At 44.5% G+C, this 20,544-nt stretch overlaps 1 protein-coding gene across 13 annotated transcripts in view; it reads left to right on the top strand.

The window, feature by feature from the left end:
- HP1BP3 (heterochromatin protein 1 binding protein 3) overlaps positions 1-20,544 on the top strand; it is a 77,215-nt gene that overhangs the window by 30,873 nt on the left and 25,798 nt on the right. For all 13 annotated transcript variants that reach the window (XM_074975064.1, XM_074975063.1, XM_074975062.1 and 10 more), the window contains 4 exons: positions 8,397-8,544; positions 11,561-11,720; positions 15,135-15,278; positions 16,322-16,402. In XM_074975064.1, the coding sequence (XP_074831165.1) occupies positions 8,397-8,544; positions 11,561-11,720; positions 15,135-15,278; positions 16,322-16,402 (533 nt within the window). The remainder of the gene's footprint in view (positions 1-8,396; positions 8,545-11,560; positions 11,721-15,134; positions 15,279-16,321; positions 16,403-20,544) is intronic.

Below are 20,544 nucleotides of genomic sequence, written 5' to 3'. Positions count from 1 at the left end.
TGTCTGTGTGCCCCTGCACCTCTAATCGGAGATTTTTGGCAGCAGTGTCCCGTTGAGCCTGCGCATGTGCTCTCCCTCCCTCGTGGTCTCCCTAAAAGTACTCAGGCAAGTGTTTTTTATTTTGTTTTATTTTATTTTATTCCTTTGGTTTAAAAAGAAAAGAGAAAATTCCTCCCTATAGAGAAAACACTTCAGTCTGCAGGGGACTCCGGTGGGTGTTGACCCCGGAGCCTTCACTTCAAAAGGGGTCGAGTGGTGAAGAGGAGAAGAGAGAGAGAAGTCACCAGCAGACTCCCCCTGGAAAGGCTTCTCCGAGCAACTAGCCAGCCTGAGGGGTGTTCCCCAGTGCGGCCACCTCATAAGACAATACCAGCAGAGGAACCTCCTGCTGTGAGCTCTGCCCTGCTCTGAGCTCTGCTCTCCCACTGACAAGGGACTTCTGTAAGCTTTGTGCTGCTCTGAGCTCTACTCTGGGCAACTACTGCACCAGTTACCATACCATCTCTAAAAGATCAACACAGAAGCCCTGAGGCAAGGGTACCGTCCCCTAAGGAGAGGGGACAGTTACCATACCATCTCTAAAAGAGCAGCCTAGAGAAACCCTTTGGTACCAGATGCAACAAAACTCCCATCTAGGAAGTGTTTTGCACCTTCCCAACCATTGATACCGACTACAGACACTCCTCTGGAGTTCCGGATGAGCCCATGGTAACACAGGTACTCTGATACTCTGGAGACCTGTGGCCTCAGTACCCAGGGAGAGACAATTACGATACCGTCTCTAAAAAAGTGGCACCAACAAACTTTTTGTACTGGGCAAAACTCTCATTTAGGGAGTGCTCTGCCCAACTATCAATACTGACAATGTACCACGGACCCTTCTCTGTGGTACCAAATGAACCCATGGTACTGCGTGAGCTCTGGTACCCTGGAGACCTGATGATTGGGGAAGAACCACAATCCCCATTACTTGGTACCAGGACCCCAATATCTAGCACATCCCGGCACCCAGAATCACTCTTAGAACTGGGCTGTATACTGCCAATACCCCAGTCAGCGGCACCCTTAACCACTGACTAATCTGACACTGGCCAGGAGGAGGTCATTCCCTGGCCCCTCAAGGTGGCCCACCACCACACTATAAGGGTCATCCCCAATTCCATCACTCCAACCGCCCATGCCTGCCTTCCTGCCTCTCCCTCCCAAGGCCATATTGTAACTCTTCAGGCATATACACACATGGCGCGACCGTCTCCGGTGTCCCTCAGGGAGAGTCCACCTGATGGTTTGCTACAGCCTGGCACCTGAGCCAGGGCAGGAGAGAGCTTTTTCAGAACAGGAAGGAAGGGGGGAACCCACACCTGAAGAGGTAGCTTCCTCTTCAGCACACTTCTCCTCATCTCTCCCAGATGAGACTGTGCTGCCCACCCCTCATCACTAGGTGAAGATTTAAGAACTTTCTGGATCTTACCAAGAAGGTGGCAGACAAGCTGCAGATTTCCTTACGGGAGGTGGCAGATACACATCACAAGTTGGTGGAAATTCTGCACACTACCTTCTCATCTAGAACTGTCCTCCCAATTAATGAGCTGATTCTAGATCCTACCAAAATCATCTGGCAGAGCCAGCCTCCATCGTACCACCCAGCAACAGAGTGTAAATAAAAACAACCCTACATCTCTATCCAAAGAGGCAGACTTAGTTTTCAACATCTGCAACCCAACTCCATCATAGTGGATGTGGTTAATGCATGAAGCAAGCAACATAATGCCAAGTCAACTCCATATGATCAGGTTTCGCAAGATGGCGTGTTCATCAACAACATTACTGTTTAGAGTCATAAATTACCAAACTCTCATGGCCAAAACAATTTTGTTAATCTTGGGTAACCCAGGATGTTTCTGAAACATTACTGGAAACACAAAAAGAACAGGTTTCAGAGTAGCAGCTGTGATACTCCTTTTCTTTTTGCGAATACAGACTACTTGTGGCACCTTAGAGACTAACAAATTTATTTGAGCATAAGCTTTCGTGAGCTACAGCGCACTTCATCGGATCCAGTGAGCTCACGAAAGCTTATGCTCAAATAAATTTGTTAGTCTCTAAGGAGCCACAATTACTCCTTTTCTTTTTACAAACAGAATAGATTCAGACCATTCTTAGAGAAGGTCAGTTAATAGCCAGACCAGTCCTAGAGACACCACTGGATGTAGCTGTTACAGCTGCCCGCCCAGTCTCCATGACAGTGGTACTGAGGTGGGTTGTGGGTTTTTGTTTTTGTTTTGTTTTTTGTTCGCTACACCTCTCTAGATTGCCCAAAGAGCTACAGACTTCCAATTTGAAGGGCCAAACTCTTTGTGGAGAAGACAGATTTTCTCTCCACATCCTGAAGGATTCTCGGACTGCACTACACTCCTTAGGAATCTACACTGTGAACAGAAGAGAAGATATACCTCTCAACCACACCACAGATCAATCTTCTCAATATTCACCATCTCTGTGCTGTTATGAGCCACAGTGTAAGAGGCCCAGGGCTCAAAAGTGAGAACAGTCTGCACCCCAGTCCATGATTTCTCAAACTGCCTCTTATAAGCACTTTGAGGAGCTGGTCAGGGGCCTGAACAATGATACCTTACAGCATCAGCTGCCATCTATATACCTGTCACGCCACTCAGAAGTCACCTTACCTTACTTCACAGTAGTTAGGACCAGCTCTAGAGCAAAGAGATTAAGTTCGGGGCTAGAAATCACAGGGTGCCTACTTCCATATCTCAATACAACCGTCGTACAGGAGATTTCCTACTGCTTACCTTTGGGGCAGGATCATTATAGGTACAGACTGCTCCACACAGGGTAGTCTCCAAGGTTCACTTCATTGCAGTGGCATACTGACCCCGGTACAGTGACTGGACTTTATCAGCATCAACCTGATGCAGTACAAGTGAGAGCGCTCCTCTCACTACCCACATTCACCACCCTGGGACCCATGTCTCCCTAATATGCTGTGGAGCTCACCTACACAACAACAAGGTTCAGGACAAATGGCCTTCCACAGAAATGACCTTCCATATCACTCTTCTGGGGCTAGGGACTGTCAGGAGTGCCTGTGCACAAACTCTGCCTTTCATCAAAAAACAACACACAAAGGTTATGATGGACTTAATGTGACCTGTATGTTTTGTATAAACTGCCAAGGAGCTGCCAGATCTCCCTCCCTTTGCAAGACAGCATTCAAACTTTGGAACTGATACACCCTTCACAATGTGCCCCTCTCAGCTGTCTGTCTACGAGGGATACAGAACGGGATAACCAACAGTCTCAGTTGGAATTTTCTCACGACAATGAGTGTATATTGAATTCACAGGTGCTGCAAGATATAGCCACCCTTTGGGGAAACATTCACTGGCAGTTGCCCTCATCTTCCCAGCGGACAGGGCCCACTTGTATGTCTTTTCCCAGTTTCCTACCCTATCGAAGATTCTGTTGAAAATTCAACGAGTTATTGTGATTGCCCCTCTTGACTATGACAAGTCTGGCTCCCTTACCTGACGCAGATGGCAATATGCCCTCCTGTTCCTCTGACGTCAGCCTGTTCCTCACCCGGTCTCTGAAAACAATGGGCTGACCCTTCACCCCAACCCATGGGTCCTCCACCTCCAGGCTTGGATCTTTCTTTGTTCCGAGGCTTAGAAGCAGAATGCTCTGATAAGCTGAAACACATGTTGCAATACAACCACAAGTTGACCACTCCACATACCCATCTACAAAATGGAAACGACTCCAAGTTTGTACCATTCCAAATGGACAGACCCAACCTCATCTTTCCTCCCTCTTATTTTGCACTACATTTTAAACTCTCACTCAGCTCCCTTAAGGTACATCTCATGGCGAAAATGGCTTCCCACTTGGAGTTTGCTCAACCACTAATGCGTAGACTCTTTAAGGGCTTTGGGACTCTCTTCCCCCATGTGACACCACCCGCTCCAGCCTGGACTTTAATCTACTTCCCAGGGCTTGGATTAGACCTCCCTCCAAGTCCAGGGCAACTTGTTCTCTCTTTATACCTGTCCATGATGACAGCATTTCTAATTGCCATCACCTCAGCTAGGCACATAGGAGAAATAGTCGCCCTGATGGCACACCCATCATTCACAGCCTTTGTCTTTACAAAAATAAATAAATAAAATAAATAAAATAGCTCTAAGGCCATATCCCAAGTTTCTCCCTACTTTTTCTGCACTTTCCATGTGAATCAACAGATCCATCTCCCTGTTTTTTCCCAAAACCACATTTGTGACAACTGGGAGACAATTGTGCATATGCTAGATATTAGAAGGACATTAGCATTCTACTTGGACAGGACTAAGGACTTCAGGAAATCCCCTAAACTCTTCCTTTCGTCCACAGAAAGATCCAAAAGCTCTGTGATATCTCCTCAAAGACTATCCAAATGGGTCTCTAGTTGCATTAATCACTTAGCAAGGATGCAACTTGCTTCCATCCATACGCACTCCATGAGATCTGTTCCTACCTCAATCACATTCCATAGGGATACCCCTTTCTCCCCAATCTATAGAGCAATGATTGGGGCCTCTGTCCATACTTTCGCAGAACATTATGCAATCACTGAAGATTTGGCCGCTGACACCATCTTCAACTCCACAATACTCTCTGTAGTAAAAGACTCCGCTCCGAAGTCCCAGCCTCCAGTGGTGGGTACTGCTCCAGAGTCACCTAAAGTGAAGCACCCATAGGGACACTACTCGAAGAAGAAGAGGAAGTTACTCACCTTGTGCAGTAACGATGGTTCTTCGAGATGTGTGTCCCTATGAGTGCTCCACAACCCGCCTTCCTCCCCTCTACTTTGGAGTTCTCTATAGGGCTCTGTGGTAGAGAAGGAAGTGAGGGGGGTTCGCCCGTGCAGTGTTAAATAGCCTCGAGGCAGACCACGAGGGAGGGAGAGCACATGCGCGGGCTCAACGGGACACTGCTACCAAAAATTTCCGATTAGAGATGCATGGGCATACAGACACCTAAAGTGGAGCACCCATAGGGACACACATCTTGAAGAACCATCGTTACTGCACAAGGTGAGTAACTTCCTCTTTTTCTGCCTTTTTTTTTTTTTGTTGATGGTCTGTGCAGTTTAGCAAGGTGTAACACGTTGTACTCTGGGGACCCACGTCACTCCCGGACCACAGCATCCTCTTCAGGGCACGGCCCTCCAGCTGTGCCCCAACTCCGTTGTCTCCCTGCCTCTGGGGGGAACCAGCAGTCCTTCACCTAGTCTCTCGTTGCAATGGCGAACTGCAGTCCTTTGGCTGACCACCTCCCTCAGCAGCCAGTGGGGCAAAAGAGGGGGTGGGGGCGAGGCCTGCCCACTACTCTGGACCCCAATGCAGGGACCCTATAGCTGGCAGCCACTCACTGCCTCTCCTTCCCCTCTGTCGCTACCTGTTTTACCTGGGCCGCTTCCCCATAGTCCCAGCACCTACTTGGCCCCTGTATCAAGGTCTCCGTCTGGGAGCCAGCCAGGCTGGAGCTGCGCTTACACCCCTGACTCTGCCCAGCACTGCTCTGTCTCAGGCACTTCTCTCTCTGCAGGCAGCCAGCCCTTCTCCCTCAGTCTCCAGGGAGAGACTAAGTTACTCTCTGCCCTGCAGCCCTTCTTATAGGGCCCAGCCTGGCCCTGATTAGCTGCTTCTAAGCCTTCCTCTGGTTGGCTGGGTTCTGCACAGCCACTCAAGGGCTGCTATTAACCCTTGGTCAGCCAGTGAGGGGCAGCTGCCCCATCACACAGCCTCTTTGTAAGATTGATTTACGTTGCATCTCTGATCATGCCACCTCTGCTGAATTTCTTGGCAATGTTATTCTTGGATGTCATATTCAGTTAATCCCACTGATTCCTTTTACCCTCTTTCTTATGGCAGAAAGGAAATTAAAGCAAAAATAGCTGTTAATGCAGCATTAGAATTAATAATTTTAATTCACAAAATTTAAAAGAAAAATATGCCTAGCAGAAAGTCACTTGAGCACACTTCTTAAAGGGAGAGGGAAGATGGCTTTCCATAGCACATAGAGTAACTAGAGTAGGTTAGGGGCTTTCCATCCAAACAGGTAACGAATGGACAGTTGAAATAATGGATTAATTTCACCCTCAGCAAATTCGCAGATGCCACTAAACTGGGGGAGAGTTAGATATGCTGGAGAGTAGGGATAGGGTCCAGAGTGACCTAGACAAGTTGGAGGATTGGGCCAAAAGAAATCTGATGAGGTTCAACAAGGACAAGTGTAGAGTTCTGTAATTCAGAAGGAAACATCCCATGCACCGCTACAGGCTGGGGACCGGCTGGCTAAGCAGCAGTTCTGCAGAAAAAGACCTGGGGATTACAGTGGATGAGAAAATGGATATGAGTCAGCAGTGTACTCTTGTTGCTAAGAAGGCCAATGACATATTGGGCTGTATTAGTAGGAGCATTGCCAGCAGATGGAGGAAAGTGATTATTTCCCTCTGTTTGGCACTGGTGAGGCCACACCTGGAGTATTGTGTCCAGTTTTGGTCCCCCCCACTACAGAAGGGGTGTGGACAAATTGTAGAGAGTCCAGCAGAGGGCAATGAAAATAATTAGGGGTCTGGGGCACATGACTTACAAGGAGAGGCTGTGGGAACTGGGGTTATTTAGTCTGCAGAAGAGAAGAGTGGGGGGATTTGATAGCAGCTTTCAGTTATCTGAAGAGGGGTACCAAAGAGGATGGAGCTAGGCTGTTCTCAGTGGTGGCAGATGACAGAACAAGAAGCAATGGTCTCAAGTTGCAGTGGGGGAGGTCTAGGTTTGATATTAGGAAACACTATTTCACTAGGAAGGTGGTGAAGCACTGGAATGGGTTACCTAGGGAGGTGGTGGAATCTTCATCCTTAGAGGTTTTTAAGGCCCGTCTTGACAAAGCCTTGGCTGATATGGTTTAGTTGGTGTTGGTCCTGCTTTGAGCAGGGGATTGGACTAGATGACCTCCTGAGGTCTCTTCCAACCCTAATATTCTATATTTAGCTTATGACGCCCAGATACTCTTTCCGCAGTACTCTTTGCTAGGCAGTCATTTCCCATTTTGTTTGTGTGCAACTGATTGTTCCTTCCTAAATGGAGTACTTTGCATATGTCTTTATTGAATTTTATCCTATTTACTTCAGATCATTTCTCCAGTTTGTTCAGATCATTTTGAATTTTAATCCTATCTTCCAAAGCACTTGCAACCCCTCCCAGCTTGGTATTATCTGCAAACTTTATAAGTGTACTCTCTAAGCCATTATCTAAATCGTTGATGAAGATATTGAGCAGAACCGGACCCAGAACTGATCCCTGCAGGACCCCACTTGTTATGCCCTTCCAGCATGACTGAACCACTGGTAACTACTCTTTGGGAAAGGTTTTCTAACCAGTTTTTCACTCACCTTATAGTAGCTCTATCTAGGTTGCATTTTCCTAGTTTGTTTATGAGAAGGTCATGCAAGATAATATCAAAAGCTTTACTAAAGTCAAGATATAATTAATTTGGAGTTTTATTTGATGGGTTGTCTAGCCTATAAGGCATGCACTCAACTATTTGCATTCATTTTCTTAGAATGTTGGTTTCTGACATTGGTTTTCATCTCTGTGTGTTAGACAAAGGCAGTTGCCAACACTTCTGTAAACTCTCGGGCCCTGTCTAGAATCATGCATGACTAGTTTAAAAATGTTAACATGTTACCTAAATGTTCAGTGCCACTGTTTAGTATAAACAAAGACTGATGTTTTTAAAACATTAGTTGGTCATGATCAAACCTATTCTTGAAAACAAAAGAACTGATGGGTACGTTTATATTGATTTCAGGTTTTCCAAAAACTTGTTTTTATGTATCTAAATGTTGTCAAATTTTAACTGACAGTGTCTCTTCAGTATTAAAAGGTGTGCAAGGATGCCAGAGATCATCTCAGTCTAGGCAAAAACTTTTCCACTTCATCTAGTGTTAGCACTAAACAGAAATGATAGTGGCTTCTTCTGTGGCATCTCACTTGAGTGACCACAATGATAGTAAACTTCCATAGTCTAGGAAAAGGAGATGTGCAGGGGGGTTGAAATGAGAAAATTGACTTAATCCAGTTTGAGAATTTTATGTAATGTCTGTTTTGAAGTTTACTCTGGCATTTGACTGCTAATCACGACATACTGAAGAGCTTTAAAAAGTTAATAGAACTGTTTTTAAAGTTTAATTTAAATGGATAATTTGAGTTTTTCACAGAGACTATCTGGGGAAACGGCTGCTTTTGGGTGTGTTTATAAACTCTCCCTATGCCTTTTTTTAAAGAATACAGTTTTGTTTTGGATACAGACTTTTGTATTTCCAAATTTTTCATTAGACCCGGAAGTCAGCTCTGAGGAATCTGCTTCTACTGGAGAGGAGCAAGAAAATGAAACTCCACCTGCTACATCCAGTGAGACAGAGCAGCCAAAAGAACCAGAGAGTGAGAAGGCAGAAGCAAAGTCTGCTGAAGAAACCAAAAAGGAGTAAGACATATCCTTTCTGAATGCCTGGAATTGGGGTGGGATTGCAGGGGAAGTTTGGAAAAATTCTTCTAAAGGATCTTAGTGACAAAAGACTAAAATTTTCTTGAAAACTAAGGATGGGAGCCAAAATGCCGCTGCTGTTTTTGAAGTAAATTAATACAAAATTGAGTATTTTGTTTTGGGGTGGAACACATTCCTTGGGTTGATCCAGTATCAGATAACATTTCCCAGGAAATTATTTGTGTGGAATTTTTTTCCCCTTGTCATAAATAGAAAGGGAAGGGTAAAACCCTTTAAAATCCCTCCTGGCCAGAGGAAATCTCCTCTCACCTGTAAAGGGTTAAGAAGCTAAAGGTAACCTCGCTGGCACCTGACCAAAATGACCAATGAGGAGACAAGATACTTTCAAAAGCTGGTAGGAGGGAGAGAAACAAAGGGTTTGTGTGTCTGTCTACATTTTGTCTTTGCCGGGGATAGACCAGGAATGAAGCCTTAGAACTTTAAGTAAGTAATCTAGCTAGGTATGTGTTAGATTATGATTTCTTTAAATGGCTGAGAAAAGAATTGTGCTGAATAGAATAACTATTTCTGTCTGTGTATCTTTTTTGTAACTTAAGGTTTTTGCCTAGAGGGGTTCTCTATGTTTTGAATCTAATTACCCTGTAAGGTATTTACCATCCTGATTTTACGGGGGGGATTTCTTATTTCTAATTCTATTTTTATTAAAAGTCTTCTTGTAAGAAAACTGAATGCTTTTTCATTGTTCTCAGATCCAGGGGTTTGGGTCTGTGGTCACCTATGCAAATTGGTGAGGCTTTTTATCCAACATTTCCCAGGAAAGGGAGGGTGCAAGTGTTGGGAGGATTGTTCATTGTTCTTAAGATCCAAGGGTCTGGGTCTGTAGTCACCTAGGCAAATTGGTGAGGCTTTTTACCAAACCTTGTCCAGGAAGTAGGGTGCAAGGTTTTTGGGAAGTATTTTGGGGGGAAAGACGTGTCCAAACAGCTCTTCCCCAGTAACCAGTATTTGTTTGGTGGTGGTAGCGGCCAATCCAAGGACAAAAGGGTGGAATATTTTGTACCTTGGGGAAGTTTTGACCTAAGCTGGTAAAGATAAGCTTAGGAGGTTTTTCATGCAGGTCCCCACATCTGTACCCTAGAGTTCAGAGTGGGGGAGGAACCTTGACACCCCTGCAAACCAGATTTGCCTGGAAAATACATGTTTTCTGCAAACCGGTTTGCTAGTCTGAATATATTGAACATATTGTCCATCTTTTTGTTTTCCATTAGTACAGGGAGAGGGATATACTTATGTCACTTGACTGCTGACCTGAAATGAGCAATTCATCTTTGAGGTGGTTCTGCATATTCCTGTTTGTGGGATGTACGTACACACAAACTCCTGTCCGTACCCAGAGAATCTACAGCTAGTTGTGAAAAGGAAGGCACTGAAGAGGATGGGAACTGTGTGTACTCTCGGGGCACAGAATGCTTACTTGTGGTCCCAACAGGCACTGCTTTTCAAGAAGATTCCAAAGCTCAGCTGGGCTGTGGGCAAATCCCACAAATGTAAATAAGTAGGAAATAATATTCAGGCAACCTGTCTTTCCTGTCCTAATCACAGAGATTCTGTGTAAGGGGCTCCACTGTTAGCACCTTGTTCTATTACTGCATTCCCAGGATGTGAATTAAGTGTTTTGTTCTACTTGATGCTATTTCCCAAGAAGAGAAGCCTTGAGGTTGCTCCAAACTGGTGTCCCACCCCCACTTGTGGTTGCAAATAATTCTTCCTTTTCTGCCACTTTCCAGTGAACTGAAATAAATCCTTGCTGCAATTCAAAATCAGTTTTGCTAGACTGCTAAGTTAGTGTTTTAAATGTGCTATACGGTAATATTCCTGTAACCTTCTTATGACAGTTACTTTGCCTCTTCCCTGGTAAGGCAGAGCCCTTACAGAAGTTTAACTGAACAACCCATATGCCATGTTAGTATGCTGTAAGGGTGTTATCCGGAGTGCAAAGCTTTCTGCATTGTCTTTTGACTAACTCTGACTGTCCATCACGGGGGGCTAGGTATAGACTAGGAGTCCTATGACAGTGTAGGTATAGTACTCTGCTGGCAAAGTGCTCCCAGTGTGGACACAGCTTATTCTAATAAAACTGTACTTTTGCTCACATAGTTCATTCTAGGTATCGTGTCTCTTCTCTCTCTCTCACAACCTCCCACTCCAAAAGCTAACCAAGCATCACTGGCAGAAGTGCAGGTTTGCCAATATAACTATCTACATTAGGGACTTTTGCTGGTACAACTGTGTTGGTTACACGTCACACCCCTGCTGACATAGCTATGTCCGCAAAAGTTTGTAGGGTAGACCTGGCCTGGATATGGGTCTCCATTCTGTCTTGGAACCCTGTGTTGTCCAAAGGAGAGTTAAAGTTGTGGTATACTGTGTGAATCCTTTTGGCTGAAGGGACAAGAGCAGATCTCTAGTTCCTTGTGTCCTTGTTGGTCTTGAACACGTCTGTTAGTTATGCAGTAAATGAATTGGTCTTTTGAGGGGTTTTGGATTTATCCTCTGGCACTGAACTACCACAGTCTATGCTTCAAAATTATATCACGTTAAATATAAAGTCCTCAGTGCTGTATCCACTTACCCTCCTCCTATTTTTTTTTAAAAGCCCTTCCTTTTCAAGACAACCTTTTGAGATTTTTGTTTTGTTTTGTTTTGTTTTGTTTTTTTGGGGGGGGGGGGGGGTTGAGTTTTGCCTCTTTGCTCCATGGGCTGCCTTGGTGCAATATCTGTTGTCTTTGTAGTGATAAACACCCATTTTTTCATGATTTGTGTGTATAAAAACAAACATCTTCTGTATTTTCCACAGTATGCATCCGATGAAGTGAGCTGTAGCTCACGAAAGCTTATGCTCAAATAAATTGGTTAGTCTCTAAGGTGCCACAAGTACTCCTTTTCTTTTTGTTGTCTTACTGTCACTGTTTTTTTTTCCCCCTCTCCCCTAAAGTGAGAAGGATCAGTCTAAAGAAAAGGAGAAGAAAGTGAAAAAGACCATTCCCTCATGGGCAACCCTTTCTGCTAGCCAGCTAGCTAGAGCACAGAAGCAAACACAGATGGCTGCCTCCTCGCGCCCAAAGATGGATGCTATCTTAACTGAGGCCATCAAGGCAAGTAGAAGACTTCATTCCCTTTGTTTGTAGGTCAGATATAAAATATATTATGAATCTGAGGATTCTTAGGCTTCACAGTGGTATCCTCAGTTTCTTTTCTTGGGACTAATATATACTTAATTCTGACTGTGGGTAAGCAAAATCACCTTCAGCATGTGTTAAGGCATGGAGAAGTCGCTCCTCAGATACTACAAGGAGTATGTTATAAGTGCGTAGATAAGGCAAGAGATCGTGTATCTGTATTAACATAACCGTGCTGCTGCGATGGTGGGGCAGGGAAAAATAATCATAATAGGAGGTCCAGAAATCCTGCTGTGGTGATGTGCCCTTGTGTTCAGGTCAGCTTTCTGTATAGACATGAATAATACTGTACTTTTAAAAGAAACTTCCTTTTGTAGTATAGTTGTGCCATTCGCTGTAATACATTGTATACTGTTGGACTTCGGTGACAGAAATTCCATGTGGTCAGATGTCGGGGGTGGGTGGGTGTGTGTGTCTGTGCGCATGTTCGTTCTCTCTCTCTCTCTTCCCCCCCCCCCCCCCCCCCCGTCCCAGCTCTGCGGAGATAGCAGAATTTGATTGAGCTGCCCATTAAATCCACAGACTCGGTTTTCAGCAAAGGAACTTGGTCAGGTTTATTGCCGATGAACGGTGCTAATGCCCTGGCTCAATGGTACACTAACATATGTGCTCGTGACAATGGACTGGCTCAGTGAATGGCTGGACTTTCCATTCTCCCCTTGGCCAGACAAAGACACTCCCTCTGAGATACATCTTTATACACAGATACAAACAAGTTCCTTGTTGCCCCTTGATGTGACTAGTTACTGCCCTCTGACATGCCTAGATACCACCCTGTGACGTAGCTGACCACCACCAATTACCGTGTACCTGTTGGTTCAATCAAAACATCTCTATCCATCATGATGTTATGTTGGCCTTATCTTCAAGATGGGTTAGCATGTTCCTGTTATCTTTTGAGGAATGTGTTGGTGTCGAGGTGTTCTGGTACCACCCTTCTGGAATGTGTTTGCATGCATGGCCTGTGCCTAGCACCACTTAGGAATGTGTGTTTCTGCAATATCAGCCCTGTTTCTTGCCAATATCCGCCTGACTTTGCTTTATATCAGCAAAGCTTTGACCACTATTTAGCTCAGGCCTCATACTAGGTCTCTGATCCAAGGGCTTATGTTTCAGGTCCTCTTCCTACTACATTCTTGACTCCTGGCACTTGAGTTTTATTTCTCAGTCAGTGATGTAACTGAGGGGGGCTCTTGACAAACTTTTCTCTGTCTAGATTTTGTACCTCTTCCTGCTTAACTCATTAGAAACTGTTGCATTGACTTTGGTTGACTGCTGACATCAGTTAACCAATCTGCTGTGCTTCTGCTTCTAGCTGTGTTCTTCCGGATTTATTTTGATTGGCACAGCAGTTTGCTATGTGTCTCTTTCAAAGCTTTTTCAAAGCTCAAAATGGATTGAAATACTGCAAATTAAGTCCAAAAATGGCAGTGGTCTTAAGTCTACTGCATCCCCACTTCTGGCTGTGGCCCAAGAGGCTTTTTGTAGCAGTAACAGTGCCACCTTCCCCTTAGAACTCACTCAATGCACACTCCCTTCACAGGGAGTCTGGGCTCCACCAGCCTTGGTTGCAAAAGACTCTACCTCTCCCGCCACTGCAGTCTACCGAAGTTTCGTCCAAATCCATTGGAGGAAGAGAGAAGAAATGCTCTAAACTCTAGGTTGCTATAAATCCTAGATTGCTGGCTGTTATTTAGAAGAGGCAGGTAACGGTGTAGATTCTAAGGCTCATAACTCTGCTCTGTGTGGGTTAAATTCATTCCGTGCTACATGGCTGTACATGTGGGCAGTCAGCCTAAATCTATCTAGACCTGCAAATTGACTTTATACCCAGAGTTTCATCAAGTTAAACCCTTGGAACTACCGATTAATTGATTTTAAAATAAGATTTTTTTTTTTTTAGTAATTGATTTAGGATAACAACTGGGCTACAAAACAAGCAGAATTATAGTATTGTTATAGTCTTAAGAGCTCTTATACTTAAGAATATTTTAAAGTAACACTTGGTATCCTAAACATGAATCTCTGAAAGAAGCAACTTTAAAATATGAATTTGTAGCTTAGTTTCTGTTTTTAGCCTGCTAGTTTCACTCTCAAAATTCAAGGCAAAAAATTGGGAGTGGAAATTTGGCAATTACCGTATATACTTGTTCATAAGCCGAAATTGTTTTAGTAAAAAAGGGAAGCACCAGAGAAGGGGGTTGGCTTATCAACGGGTATAGAGAGGGAGAGATGGGACACAGCCCCTCCCCACAACAGAGGGAGCAAGGAGAGGCAGCAGAGCCAGAATGGAAGAGGCGGGGCCAGAATCTCTCCGCTGCTCTTCCCCCCCAGCCTCCGAAGCAGCCGTAGCTCCGGGGCTGGCAGGCTGCAGCCATGTTGCTCGGCCCCGCCCTGCAGAGCAGGCTGCAGCCGCACTGCCCGGCCCAGCCTGCTGGAACATGCTGCGGCTGTGCCACCCGGTCTGGCCTGTCAGAGCAGGCTGCGGCCGCGCTGCCCAGCCTTTCGGAGCAGCTCCAGCCAGGCCAGATACATCCTCCCCAGATAAGATGGGATGGGATGGGATGAGGAGAGTGTGGGGGTCCCGGGCTAGGAGTGGGGTCATGTGGGGGGTGGTTACAGGGGTTACTCCCCTGACCCCCAGCTTCTCTCCCCCCCCGCCCCCCGAAAAAAAATTCCCCACTAGTTACTGTCCCGGCCTGTCAGGGTAAGCAGCTGGCACGCCAGGACGCTTTGTTTACATAGGTTTGCCTCTGTCTGCCGACGCTCAAGGTAAACAAACCATCTCGACCCACCAGCAGCTTATCCTGATGGCCGGGGAGCCAAAGTTTGCTGACCCTGAATTATAGGATCGGCTTATGAATGGGTCATAAAAATTTTCTATTTTTACTTATCCATCTTGGGGGGGGGGGTCGGCTTATAAACGAACCAGCTTATGATCGAGTATATATATGGTACTTCAGTAACCAATGATTAACTCGGTCTGACGTGGGTGGAACATATTAACAGTTGTGCAGTTGTTGCTTTGCTGTAAGGAGTTACTAGCTCTGTTAAAACATAAATTGCTACTCTGTAACACAGGACCAGAGAGTGTTCCACCTGTTTACCACACTATTTTCATGTTTGCTGTTCAGTCAATCTATAAGGGTAGAAAGATACGATATCGTTAGTGCTATTCTTTGCTTCTGAAACCAATGTGGGACCAAGGCTAGCCCTGGCATGTTGGGCCACTGTGCTGTCATATATGCAACAGTTAATCTCTACCCCTCTGGTCCCATGGAGAGGTAGGTCTATTGCACTTGGTTTGCTAACTTATTGGTTCTGTTTCAGGCATGCTTTCAAAAGAGTGGTGCATCCGTGGTTGCCATACGTAAATACATTATACACAAGTACCCTTCCCTGGAACTTGAGAGGAGAGGCTATCTTCTAAAGCAAGCACTGAAAAGGGAACTGGAGAGGGGAGTCATCAGACAGGTAAGAGCCACTTTGAGCAGCACTGCAGAGGTGGGTGAAAATACCCATATTAACCTAATAGTGAGGCACTCAATAGTCATGTCATTTGGGTGCTCATCTTCTCCCTCTTGAAGGTTACTATACCTTTGTCTCTGCTTCTTTGATCATTGACAGGATGTCAGCATTGTTCTAGGAACCACATACTTTGTAAGTTTCTGTACAAGATACAATTGTTTGTATTTTGATGGTGAACTGTGGTTTATGGCATTGCAACAACTCATGTCTTCACCGTATGTTTAGCTACCTCACCTTTTGCATCAGCATGTCTAATTTAAAAGTATGTTTTGTCCTGGCAACATCAGATTTCCAGCATCACAGGATCATCTGCTCAAGGCAAACAGATTATGCCAGTGGCTCTCAAACTTTTTTACTGGTGACCCCTTTCACACAGCAAGCCTCTGACTGCGACCCCCCACCCCTTATAAATTAAAAACACCTTTAAATATATTTAACACCGTTATAAATGCTGGCAGCAAAATGGGGTTTGGGGTGGAGGTTGACAGCTCACGACCCCCACATGTAATAACCTCGTGACCCCCTGAGGGGTCCCAATCCCCCATTTGAGAACCCCTGGATTATGCTATTATAATTGCCTTTTGTTACCAACTAGCTCCTTAATCTTACAGAAAGGTCAGTCCTTCTTGTTTAAAATCACCATAGCTCTCTGTGGCTAAGATAGAGGGCTCCAATCTAAGACTATGTCTACACTGCGCTTTCATCGGTAAAACTTTTGTCTGGGGGGGGGAATCCCTGACTGACAAAAGTTTTACTGACAAAAAGCGCTGGTGTGGACAGACACTCTCCTGCCGACAAAGCTACCACCCCTCATTGGGGGTGATTTTATTTTGTTTGCAGAAGAGCTCTCCTGTGTCGCTGTAAGGTGCACAATCGAGAGGTAGTCTAAATCTTTGGCACATTATACTACAGCCTTTCTCAACTGGTCATTATTGAAAGTTAATTTATTGCTTACTGGAGACTGAAATGGAAATTATTCTTTAAAATAGGTGAAAGGAAAGGGAGCCTCTGGGAGTTTTGTGGTGGTCTCTAATGCAGGGAAAGCTGTTCCGAAATCCAGAGACAGAAAGGTAAGATATATCAGTTTTAATAATAAATATTGTCTCAAAGGCCTTTGAGGTGCCCAGCAGAATACAAGAAAAAACATATTATACGAAATGCAGTATGGCCCAAAACCAGGTACCCAACAGCTGCTCCTTCCCCTTCTTTCCCAAATATATTCAGTAAAACATATTTTATTATAGGAAAAAATTAGCTGTGAGAAAGCATTTAGTTGGTCTGTCTAGTTCTTAATGAGACAAGGTGGGTGACATAATATCTCTTACTAGATCAACTTCTGTTGATGGAAGGTACAAGCTCTCGGGTGTCATAGAGCTCTTCTTCAGCTCCGGAAAAATTAATCAGTGTCACAGCTAAATACCAAGTGGGGCAGATTGTTAAGCATAAGGGAAACCATTTAAAATGATTTTAGCAATAGTACCTCTACAGTCATAGGAAAAGAGGGTTAGTAGGTTACAAATTGTTGTAATTAGCCATAAAACCAGTGTCTTTGTGTCCATAATGTTTTTAGTGTCTAACAGAGTTATGAATTTATGTTCCCAGGGCCTTCTTTTGAAGGTGGAGTGCAAGTTTCCTTTGAGGATGAGGACTGAAAAGTCAGATATGGATATTTGCAAAAATAGTTCACCCACAAATGGATAGTGTTTTGGTTTTTGTTTTGTTTTTTTTCCCCTTGAGAGCTCATTCGAGAACATAGTGGTTGTCTCTCTTCACCCACATAGTTCTAGTAGGGGCATTTGGATGCACTGGCTGAGGTACATCACACATTATGCAAGGCACATTTACGATACATGGATCTTGAAAGGTGTGTTTGGGGGGGTGTTGATGTCTGCAGGTTTTGTATTTGTTGTGATGGCAGAGTCTGGTGCTACTTCGACTTGGTGTGACCTGGTCTGATGATGAGCTTGGTGAGTCTGGGAGGCTATTTAAAGGTCGCAAAAGGGAGGTTGGGGGGTTTTTGGTCCATGTTGAAGCAAGTTTCCTCGGTATTTGGGTACCCTGTTCCATGATGCTTTCGACTTCTCTGATGTAGTGTCTGGTGAAGGTGTTTTAAAGTGGTTTAGAGTGTGTTTCCTGGACTTTCTCTTCAGAGTATATTCTATGGTATCTGAGTCCTGGCTGTAGATAGCAGATTTCTTGGTGTGTCTGAGGTGGTTACTGGATCTGTGGAGGTAAGTGTGTGGTGATCTGTGGCTTTCTTGTGTATGGTTGGCTGTAGGCTTCCATTACTGAAGCTGATCGTGGTGTCCAGGAAGTTGATGCTGGTGTGGGAGTGTTCTAAAGAGAGTTTGATGTGTGGGTGGCAGTGTTGAAGTTGTGGTGGAAATCTGTTGAGGGAGTTTAGGTTGTCTGTCCAGAGGATGAAAATATAATCGATAAATCTCAGGTATAGCATAGGTTTTGTGGTGCATTTGTTGAGAAATTCTTCCTCAAGGTGGCCCAGGAAGAAATTAGCATATTGAGGAGCTGTCATAGTACCCATGGCTGTTCCCATGGTTTGGACAGAGTGTTAAATGTAAAGTTGTTATGGATAAGGATAAAATGGGTGAGTTTGTTAAAGTTTTTGGTGTGGCTATGTAAGTGTTGTCTATTGTCTTATAGATATTGGAGGGAGGCAGTGATACCATCATGATGAGGGATGTTGATGTATAGGATATGACATCTGGTGGCAAGGACAGTATTCTGAGGGAGGTAGTTAATGTTAGATTTTCTGGAGTAAGTCAATTATGTCCTTTAGGAAACTGGCCCTTTCTGTGATGAGTGGCTTGAGGATGGGTTTCTGAGAGTCTTCATATTCCTTCAGTAAGAGTGCTGTGGGCAGATATGATGAGTCTTTCTGGGTTCCCTTGTTTATATATCTTGGGATGTATGTATAAGATCACTGGGTTATGTTTGTGGGGGATGAGGTTGTAGAGTTTTTTCTTGGAGCTGTTTGTGGAAGGATTTGATGATCTCCTTTAATTCCTGTGTGAATTGTAATACAGAGTGGTCTTTGAATTCTCTATAGTAGGTGGTGTTGGAGAGTTGTTGGCTGGTCTTATAGTCATCACAGTTGTTAGTGGACTGCTGTCTACCTAAAATCACCACAGAGAGGCTGAAGAGTGAATGGCTATGAGAATTGGGCTTCTCTCCTTACTCCTAGAGGTGGATCCCTCCCAAGGCAGTGTGAGGGAACCTTGCTTCTTTGGGATAAATGGAGGATTTTCAGTCTCCGGGGCTGACAGATTGGACCTCTTACATCAGCAGTGAGGAAGAAAGGGAATACAAATGTCTTAATTCTCCTGAGAGGAGACCAGAGATGCGATGTGATGTATATTGTATCATGTCCAAAAATCAGGTATGGTTCTTGAGCTTAGATGCCCTTGCTAAAAGTAACTTTCCCTCTCCCTACTTCCTGTGGTAATGGCTGTGCAGCATTTATGCTTTAGCTGCCAACTAAATGATATCCAATCCACAAAAATGGGATATCCATTGATGTCCCAGACTTGAGTCCTGATGTTTTAAAGGTGGTATTGGACTGAGTATTTGAACATATTGGAGCTTACTTCCTGGCTACCAAAGAAACTGAGAGGTCTAGAAAGGATAATGATGGTGATATGTACTTAAGGTGTGAGAAGGAACCTACTGTAGAGTTGTTTCTTTTTTAAAATAAAGCTGTGTTGCTGCATTAAAGACTACTGCAGCTGATCCGTACTAATGTGTCACTTCATGTCCTTGCAAAACATTGAAGCAAATCAGTATTCCTCATTGCTGTTTGCTTTCTTCATGTAGGCAGCAGCAGTTAATAATCTAACTAAAAACAAGTAGCTAGCAACCTGGCCTGTTGTGAAAACTGTCTGGATGTGCAGTTTCCACACTTGAATAACTATTCACAAATCTACTGCATTTTCTGCATTTTCTTCCCTTTTGATTCTTCACCGGGATATTTTTGTGTAAAGAGCGGAGCTCCCCTTTCTAATCATCCATCTCCTACCACTGTGGAACGGATAGGGAAACCAATGTGAAGGCTTGATTAAAAGGAACACCAACTTAAAAAGTCACACTCCTGTCTTTTTTGTTTCTACAGATTAATAGAACTGATGCAGAATGCATGGGGGAACCTTTCCTTTTCAGTTTTGCTTTTGTGCATTTGCTGATAGTGTAAAGTCGGATTCACATAAACAAATAAAAACTTTTACACAGCAATTGGGAATGGGCAAAGAGACATTAAAACGATAAAAAGGAAGATGTGACTAAACCCACGTGTGGTCAAGGGCATTCAGGGCAGGCGTATTAACTCCATTATTTAAGGCTGGGATTGTAAGTGCCCAGCTCCATTAGGCTCCTTTGAAAATCCCAGACGAATTGACTTGATGTCATGTAGACAATACCCCTTTAACTTGTTGATGCAACATTACGTTTGAAAAGCTGCCTTATTGTAACTTTGTTTTATTAAATATGTAGTCAGGTTCTTCTTCAGGTGTTGATCCTTATGGGTATTCATTGTGGGTGTGCATGCTCTTTGTGCACTGGGTACTGGAAATTCTTCAATACCAGTGTCCATTGGTCCATGCTTGCACTCTGCGCCTCTTTGTGCTCCCAACCAAGGACATAAGGAGTGGTGCTGATCGACAGCCTCTCCAGTTCCTTTTCTACAACTTGTGGTCTGGGATGGAACCCTCCTATGTCCGATTCTGCTCTTCAGTGCTCTGCTTTGTCAAACCTGTAAATATTGTAAATAGTTGTTCAAAGTTGTAAATAGCTTGAGTTTTAGTGCTAAAATTAGTTAGGTGGGGATTGTGGGGATTCCCTCAGCTCCCCCACCATTTTGTATACCTTTTATGCTCAAAGTTCCAGGCTTCAAGCCTTGCCTGGCTAGCCCCCAGGTCTTCCTGCTCAGCAACCCACATGAGAGCTGCCTGTATTACCTCGGGGAAGCACACATCCCTGCAAAGTGTGGCATCTGCCATGCTTCTCCCTGTGTACCAGGCAATCCCACTAATTCAAGTGCTGGAGCTCTCCATGAGGCTCTGTTCGGAACCTGGGCCCTCCTACTCCCCAACTACCTATTCAGAGCCTCCGGGCAACACCCTTCCTGTGTCTCATCCCAACAGGTGGGAATCCTCAAGAAATGGACTATGAAGCAGGAGCATGAGGAAGGCAAGGGCCAACA

This window comes from Natator depressus, chromosome 18 (assembly GCF_965152275.1).
Source record: "Natator depressus isolate rNatDep1 chromosome 18, rNatDep2.hap1, whole genome shotgun sequence".
NCBI lineage: Eukaryota > Metazoa > Chordata > Testudines > Cheloniidae > Natator > Natator depressus.
Note: the sequence above shows the minus strand (reverse complement) of the source record. Positions and strands in the feature narration are given on the sequence as shown.